The 8,866-nt window shown below is 37.3% G+C and overlaps 2 protein-coding genes across 2 annotated transcripts; one reads left to right on the forward strand and one right to left on the reverse strand.

Annotated features, from left to right (window-relative positions):
- The first annotated feature begins 469 nt into the window (after positions 1 to 469).
- On the forward strand, positions 470 to 4,455 carry LOC109221267 (serine/threonine-protein kinase CDL1-like). Its single transcript, XM_019385735.1, has 5 exons — positions 470 to 1,129; positions 1,830 to 1,999; positions 2,097 to 2,286; positions 2,838 to 3,226; positions 3,351 to 4,455. The coding sequence occupies exons 1-5, from the start codon at positions 1,030 to 1,032 to the stop codon at positions 3,993 to 3,995; spliced, it is 1,494 nt and encodes a 497-aa protein (XP_019241280.1). The 5' UTR covers positions 470 to 1,029; the 3' UTR covers positions 3,996 to 4,455.
- A 1,201-nt stretch (positions 4,456 to 5,656) lies between these two features.
- Positions 5,657 to 8,362, reverse strand: LOC109221268. The gene is made up of 4 exons (XM_019385736.1): positions 7,906 to 8,362; positions 6,941 to 7,151; positions 6,109 to 6,278; positions 5,657 to 6,033 (listed from the first exon to the last, which is right to left on the reverse strand). Exons 1-4 carry the CDS (start codon positions 8,191 to 8,193, stop codon positions 6,010 to 6,012), a joined length of 693 nt encoding a protein of 230 aa, XP_019241281.1. The 5' UTR covers positions 8,194 to 8,362; the 3' UTR covers positions 5,657 to 6,009.
- Between the last annotated feature and the right edge of the window lie 504 nt (positions 8,363 to 8,866).

Below are 8,866 nucleotides of genomic sequence, written 5' to 3' on the forward strand. Positions count from 1 at the left end.
GTGAGTGTATGCTAGACAAAAAAAAAAAAAAAAGCATAATAGTAATAACTAATAATAAAGAGAGAGACCGGCAAGGGTGGCCGAGTCGGTTGAGCAAGAGATTGCCAAATGGGAGGTTGTAGGTTCGAAACGTCTGCATGCTTTCTCAGTTGAGCTCGTCGCTTGGAGCTTGCCTCGTATGGTTTATCACTTCAGTGTGATTTGCGAGCTATTGTACTGGGACGAAGTTTACCTAGAGTTCACCCGAAAAATAGCGGTTGTGAGCTCCCTATTTAAAAAAAAAAAAAAATGAAGAGAGATGCGTGTAACATATTATAAATATACGTACGCTTACAAATATAACCATTCACATCGCCCTTTTCCCTCTAATTAATAATGAGAGATATCACCAATATTTTTTAGCCAAAAGTTTAACACCCCCCCCCCCCAACCCAAAAAAAAAAAAGAACTAACCAAAGAAGATAAAAGACCAAAAAAGAAAAAAAGTCTGTCCCTGCTTCCTCTCCAAGTGATATATTTTTCCTACAATTTCTAACACCTCCACAACCTTAGGGTCCATTGATAGAAGGAGCCATATCATTCCAAAACGTACATTGGAGATCAATATGGAATTATATTCATTTACAAGACATGTTCGCATTAAAAAAACTATAGAAATTGCTTCGAAATAATATCTTTTCGTTGACCCTTTCTTGAACCAGAACCGGGGGAGGATGAGAGGAAAGGGCCATTGCCAACCCTTTTCCTCCTCCTAACTATTTTTTTCCATTTCCTACCTAAATGCTTTTGAACGTGATGATCATGAATTTATGTACAATCATGCATTTTTCTTTTTAAACTTTTTGGAATCTTGAGAGGGACAACGTGAAGAAATAATTTTTTTTTTTTCTTGTAGACTTTTTCCATTTGAGTTCCATTTGTACATAGACACAATTCATATTAATTCTTATATTTTTCTAATAAAGAGATTTTTTTTTTTCTTGAGGGGACCGTGGAAGTTTTTTTTGATCTTTTGAGAGGATCAAGAACATGAGTTGCCTCCCCTGCTTCAAGAAAAAATCCGAATCGCCGCAGGAGGAGCTGCCGGTAGCTCAGCCTAAAGAGATCGCAACCACCCCACCACAACCCGGTATGCTCTTCTAATATCATACTTGAATTCCTATAGATCCTTTGAAATTTAAAGAAAATGAATTGTTCATGGTTGTGTTCTCCTAAATAAAATAAAACTTGATGTTTCTCTTTAGTTTCCCTGCCCTTTTTTGTTTCCTGTCTAATTCTGTCTCATTTTAGTTAATAAGAGAAGAATACATGCCTAGAAGTCATGCAAATGTCAATGGTTTTCTAGGATCATAAATTTGAAAGGAAAAGAAGACAACAACATCACCCTAAGCATTCACAATATACTAATGCTATGTAGAAAGCCAATAGTTTTAAGACAATCAGGGAATGGAAAATGCTCGTGCACCAAAGGCAAAGTTGCCGGCGTGTGAGCATGGAAACAACCTCTTGCAAAAATGCAAGGTAAGGCTGAATACATAAGACTCAATATGGTCCGGCCTTTCCCCGAACTCGCGTGTGCCAGGAGCTTAGTGCACAGGATTGCACCCTTATGCTCATGCACCAAACAACAACAAAAAACGCAGACTAATCCCACAAGTGGGGTCTGGGGAATGCTCATGCACCGTGCATTGCTTAAATAAACAATAGATGGTTATGGTCATCATAAAAAATGACAAGATGGTGTGCTGCTACATGTCTTTTGTAGTTTTCCTAACACATTTGTAGGCTGATGTTCGCTTTCTCCATGCATTTTGGGGGTAACCCACCAGCTGAACCCTTCCACAAAGACGACAATAACCCTATCGAAAATGGGAACACCAATGCTAAGACTTTCACATTCCGTGAGCTTGCCGGTGCAACAAAGAATTTCAAGCAAGAATGCCTGATAGGTGAAGGTGGATTCGGAAGAGTGTTCAAGGGAACGCTTCAAGGCGGACAGGTAAAATTACCTTAAACTAACTTTCTCTTTCAGCTTCGTTTTGACTTTAACCTGATGAAATGAAAATCATTTTGATGTCTGGTTTGTACCTGAATAGGTTGTGGCAGTGAAGCAACTAGACAGGAGTGGAACACAAGGAAACCAGGAGTTTCTTGTTGAGCTCTCAAAGTTGACTCTCCTTAAGCACCCAAACCTGGTCAATCTCATTGGATATTGTGCTGATGGCGATCAGCGGATTTTGGTCTTTGAATACCTGCCAATGGGTTGCGTAGAAGATCATCTCCATGGTAAGTTTATGCACATACCTCGAACTCTTCACCAGTGGCAGAGTCAGAATTTCAGAAAAAAAGACAAGAATGCCACACTTGAGATTCAAACCAACAATCTAACACAAATTTTAAGCTACTTTTACCACTACTTTACAAACTTCCCTTATATCAAAGAGAACTCAATAATTTATATATAAGTGCGGCCCGGTGCACAAGGCATCCTGCGTTCACGCAGGGTCACGGGAAGGGCCGCACCCCCAAGGGGTGTGATGTATACAGCCTACTCTAATGCAAGCATTAGTGGCTGCTTCCACTGCTCGAACCCGTGACCTATAGGTCACACGGAGACAACTTTATCGTTGCTCCAAGGCTCCCCTTCCAACAATTTATATATGAAGAAAAGAATTTGTTTTCATCGTATTCGCTCAGTGTAACTTTCCAAAGAAGGGGATCCAATTGAACCCCCTTAACTACACTAGCCACTGCTCTTCACCACCACCATCCCCTTCCCCCTTTCATGTTATAAACTTTCTTGATTTTGTACTAACTAAGGATCTGTTACATTCCAGACCTCAAAGATGGGAAAAAGCCATTAGATTGGCTATCCAGAATGAAGATAGCTTTAGGTGCTGCTAATGGACTTGAGTATCTACACGAAAAGGCCAATCCACCAATTATTTATCGTGATCTGAAACCCTCTAACATTCTACTGGATCAAGATTTTAATCCAAAACTTTCAGATTATGGTATTGCTAAGCTTGCAGGTGGAGGGAGTAAGACAAATATGTCACCAATGATGGTGGGAAATGGTTATTGTGCTCCAGAGTTTGAAAGATCGGGTGAACTCTCTATGAAGTCAGATGTATACTGTTTTGGAGTTGTCTTGCTTGAACTTATAACAGGGCGTCGCGTAGTGGATACATCAAGGCCAGCAGACGAGCAAAACCTAGTTGCTTGGGTGAGTACATTCTACACAAGAATTTCTTTTTAATCTCATAGTTCTTGTGCTTTTGCTTAGCTAAAAACAAAAGGGCATTCGAGTATAGTTCTAATGGGTCACCAAATGTATGTGATTTTAACAGGCACAACCCTTTTTCAGGGATCCAAAGAGGTTCCCTGAATTAGCAGATCCGCGTCTTGGAAAGAAGTTTCCTGTCAAAAGTTTAAATCAAGCAGTTGGGGTTGCAGCAATGTGTCTTCAAGACGAACCAATGGTTCGTCCTTTAATTGGTGATGTTGTGGCTGCTCTTAGTTTTCTTACAATGCCACAACCCGATGACCCTATTCCTAGTTCGCCTCCAGCTCCAACCCCAACATCAAATATGGATAAGTCAAATGAAGATCAAGAGAGTTCAGAAAATGAGGACCAAGGTGATTCAGATGATGAGGATCAAGGCGATTCAGATAATGAGGATCAAGGCAATTCAGATAATGAGGATGCAAGCGGTGAGAGTGACCAGAAACGCGATGAAAAAGTCCATGACAAACAACATTCTCAAAAGGTCCACGACAAACAACGTTCTCGAAAAGCTCATGATAATCAAGAGGATGATAGAGGAAGTTCAGATTATGGATACGGAAGCGCATCGGGATCATCAGAATATGAGGACGACAATGGAGATGAACAAGGAGAGGTGACAACAAAATCTGGAAAATGGGGTTCTGCACGTTCGAGACATAAAAGCAAGGTAAAATCCCGCTCTAGAAGTGTCAACTCAAGTAAGTAGCGGAACATCCAACAGTAATATCACAAGGGAGCGTCGAGAGAAAGCAACTGTTGAATCTAATGGGAAATAATGTTAATGAGTCTTGCAACAGCATGGATTCAAATTTAAGTCACAGATAGAGAACTTGGTTTGAGTACAAAACAAAGATCCAAGAGAGCAATTGCTAGCACAAATTGCAGAAGTAAAAGCAACATGGAATCAAGTAATGTAAGTATTGATTTCGTTAAAGCAACAAAGCAACTTAAATTCTAATTATGGAAGTTTTGGTGCATCAAGTCACAGCACAAGGAAGAATCATAACGTTAAAGTAATGGTTCAAATCATCACCGGAGTATAGAATTAAAAACATGTAACTGTACCTTGTAATTAAACTTTTTTCATATTTCATATTTCCATTTTGACAAACTTAATTTTACATTTTGGCTATGATTAGTGTTGACACAAGTGATTATTTTTGTTAGCTTTTTGACTAAGATGTTTCACTAGTATTAGATATAGCAGCTCGTGCATGGAGATCTCAGGCCAATAAGCCACAAGCTCAAAAAGCATCCGTGTTTAATAAGCTCATAAATTTTACAATGTTAGTAATTTTAAGCTCCATGAAACAAGCTAATAAGTTTCCTATAGTAGTAGTTTCAAGATTTGATTTCTCATTTACGCATGAAAAAAAACACAGAAAAACATTACAGATGACCTATTAAGTATATAAAATGTCACTAAACAACCAAATTGTACCTTTGTATGTTTACATTCATGAATTTGTGGAGAATGCATGAAGCCAGGTTTTTTTTTTTTTTGGTTTCCCACCCGGTATCCGGTACTCGCATTGGAGCCCGACTATATCCGGATTCGCGCCGCGTAGGGCCCCATTTGGGGGGAAGCGCTCCTTACCAAGGATTTTTCCCTACCCAGGGCTCGAACCCGAGACCTCTGGTTAAGGGAAGAGCAACAACGGCCTTGTTTTAATTTGCTTAAACCTCGTCATGCAATATGCTACTGCCTCCAGCAGAAAGGAGACCACATCTGCCGGAGGGAAATAAGAGGGAGAAAAAAATCAGGGGGTATTCTAAATGAAAATATCTGACAATATCATATCCTTAACCCACCAAAAATACACAACGACCTGCAATTTATAGGGCTGCACCATTGGACCAATGCCTATTTTTCTTACTTCAGGCTAACGAAGTTCATTTCAATGTAAACATAAAAGTCATTTCTCAGATGTACTTTTAGGGCTTCAAAAATTCATCTTCACAACTTATAGCCCGTTTGGCCAAGCTGCAAAAATCAGCTTATTTTGAGAAGTGCTTTTTTTCAAGAGTGCTTTTCTCAAAAGTACTTTTGGTGAGAAGCAGTTTGTGTTTGGCTAATTAATTTGAAAAGCACTTCTGAGCAGCAATTAGTGTTTGGCCAAGCTTTAAAAAACTGCTTATAAGTGTATTTTTCTCAAAAGTGCTTCTCAAAAAAGTGCTTTTGGAGAGAAGCTACTCTTTCTGCTTCTCCAAAACTGCTTCTGCTTCTCTACAAGTCTACTTTTCTCAAAGCTGCAACACTCAATTGGCCAAAAGTGTTTTTGGCCAAAAAAAAAGCACTTTTGGCCAAAAAAGAGCTTGGCCAAACAGGCTTTTAGTGTTTGTACATAAAATGTGGGATAGTGCATGTACTTTCTTAATAGTAATTTATCATCGGTACGAAGAAGGATGGACAACATCTGGACTTTCTTAAGGGTAACGGAATACTCAGAGCACATAAAACTAAAGGTGTGCAACCCTTAACCCAAAGAAAATGATATCTATCTGTGTTAGCAGTAAAGCTCATAACTCGAACTAGCAGAAGCAAGGCAACTTGATCTGAGACATTCTTACTCTGCTCATAGATGTTTCATTTTTCAAACGAATCATGATATAGCAGACTTGACGTGAACCATAAGCAGCCATAGTAGAGATTGTATCAGCTGAACGAGCTACTTATTTGAAGCTACAAGAGCGACACTGATCCTTCACTTCTTTTGCCGTCACTCTTTCTGTAGCCATCCAAGCTGCATGAACAAAGTATGTTAGCAGAGAGGAGAATATAAACAATGCTCAATTTGTCTACTGAATAAACCAAATACCTTCCAAGCGTACATCCCAAGAAATGCTACAGTATCCACTGACCAAACGACAGCAAATGACTTCCAGAAGAACGGGACTATAACATTAAGCAAGGGAATGAGGATAAAAAGATAATTGAGAGCTTCTTTCTCATTCTTTGAGCAATCTCGAGCCCGAAGAGAAGGAACAGCTGCAATAATAGAAATTAATATTTGAGTTCAAATTTACAGCTAAATTGAGGTAATAGTAGCAAGGGTACAAATTAACTTTCTACACCTATAAGGATATTTTTTTCAGACGCACATATACAGGCAAAAGTTTAATATCTTGGGGAGATAGAAAAATCATTAATTAATTAGAATTAAAAATTTTATTGTCTCCTTACATCAACTTATACATTTTATTGCTAGAGTTTACTTTGGCATTCACAATCGAGACTAGAGTGTATATTAATTCAAAATGTTGAACATCATTTAGATAGCAACTCAAATCACAATGAATCTCATGAACATAGGATACGATACTGAAGAAAATTGTATATAAATTACGAAAATAATAATTCTTTAAAATAGTTGCTTTTTCTTCCATGATGAGGCATGAAGTGACATCTGAGTAAACTATCTAAATGAAGTAATATCAGATTGAAATAGCGACCAACTAAAGCCGCAAATGAAGCCACCAAATTATAGTCCTCCAATTGAGAGAACAGTGAAAGGAAAAAATGAATTAATGGACAGATGAACAATACATAGCTACTTCATAAAAGTAACTTTAAATCACTCTTACGGAAATAGTCTTATTTGTACTACCTTAGCAGCATGGTTTAGTTCTCTATAAAGCGAAATTACTTACTAAACATCCATATGGACCACATTCCCATTAGTCTCCAGATGTCTGGTTCATTTGAGGGGAAAATGAGATTGAAGGAGAGAGCTCCACCTAAAAACATTGAAACATAGGCTTGCACTTCAAAAACAGTGTATAAAACAGTTCCAGGTACAGCAGGATTTTTCGTGGCAGTCGAAGCCCTTGGTGCAAAGGTTGCAGCAGTCTTTAAAACAGCCTGTTAGAGAGTATTTTGACGTTATCACACATTATTGGTAAGACATCACAAATTTATATATTAGTCAAATTATATTTGCCTATGTAGCATAGCGGGAAAAATAAAATTCATGTCGCAAATTTGGCTGTTGGCTTTGCAAAGCCCCATCAGAAATTTGAGATGTTTTCTTAGCACCATACCAGATGGACCATTCTAACGTCCTCAATGATGAAAGGTCACGCGATAAACAATTCCTGCATATATTTATGTAGTGTTTGGTTGGTGGCATTAAATAGTACCTGCATTAACTTATGCGTCTATATGTACTATTTTATGTGGGATAGAAAGAGTATGATAACAATGTATTAGCAATACAAGATTTAAAGTATTAAAAGACAAACTAACCTTAAAGCAAGTAATTCTTGCATAACAACACTTTCATTATTAATCAATGCATAACAATTTCTACATTATTAATCGCCACATAACAATCTCTGCATTATAATTAATTCATTGCATAGACAATCCATGTATTATAGTTTCCACATAACTCGCATGTGAACCAAGGGTGGTCAACCGGACACCCTTCCTCAAAAAATTATATTGCGTATGTACAAACTTATATTTTGTGTATATATGTCAAAAAGTATTTTTTATATATGTATATTAAATTTGGAACACAATTGCGGAATTTCTCGCTTTGCCACTGGAACCAAACGACCTCAAGCACATCAAAATTGAATAAAACTGTGTAAAGAATACATAAAAATCTGACCTTTTTCAGTTCCTTATTATCAAGAACAGCATTAGGACCAGTAGAAGTAGAATTTTCCCCTCTTCTTTCTTCCTCACTGTTAATAATAACCCCATTAGTCTTTTCTTGTATTTCATCTTTTGGGTCCTCTATTATCTGTTTATCCAACTCATTTGAACTTGCTGACACACAAAGTCTGCAACTTTTGCCATTAAGTAATGGAGATTTCAAGAACCCAGTTTTTTGGGGTGGGAGAATTTTCAAGAATTGGCAGTTTAAAACTGATGCTGACATTGAAGCAGAATTCATCTTGGATTTTTTGTACAAAATCGTGGTTTTTAGGTGTCATGTACAGCTACAACATTGTAAAGAAGTTGGGTTTTTGTGAAAGAGTACAGAGGTGAACATATCAAGATGAACAAGAGTAGACAGTCATGAAAATGTGAAGGATAAAAGAGAAGAGTGTCAATTTAGTTTGTGGCTCCAAATTACTCCTTTTTTCTTTCTCTTTTTTTTTTCGGCTCGAAATGACTCTTTAGACACAAATTCTTCTTTCAAATTTTTAGCAAAAGTTAAAACCTTATTTATTTTAAATAAATATTTTTTTAAAAAATTATATTTCATTGCTATCTTTTATTTTTTATAGTCAAATATTTATTTATGATTACATTCTATCCTTAAGTCATAAAATACGCTTTGTATTATTTTTTTCTCTCATTCTTTCAAATTTTTCTCTACCCTCTCTCAACCAACGCCACAAATCACCGTACCTCCGCCTTTCTTCTGACGCAAAACCTCCGCCTTTCTGATTTTTGTTTAATATTTAATATTTTGAGTTTCTCTGTTTTTGAACTTCTCTTTCCAATTCAGACAATACCAAATTGAGGTCACAAGATTAAAGAAGTAATCAAGGATAGAGAAAAGAAAAGCACACCTCTAAATTATGGAGACAGAAAAAGGGAGAAAAAGCGACAGAATGGAT

Source organism: Nicotiana attenuata, unplaced genomic scaffold (genome assembly GCF_001879085.1).
Source record: "Nicotiana attenuata strain UT unplaced genomic scaffold, NIATTr2, whole genome shotgun sequence".
NCBI classification, from domain to species: Eukaryota; Viridiplantae; Streptophyta; class Magnoliopsida; order Solanales; family Solanaceae; genus Nicotiana; species Nicotiana attenuata.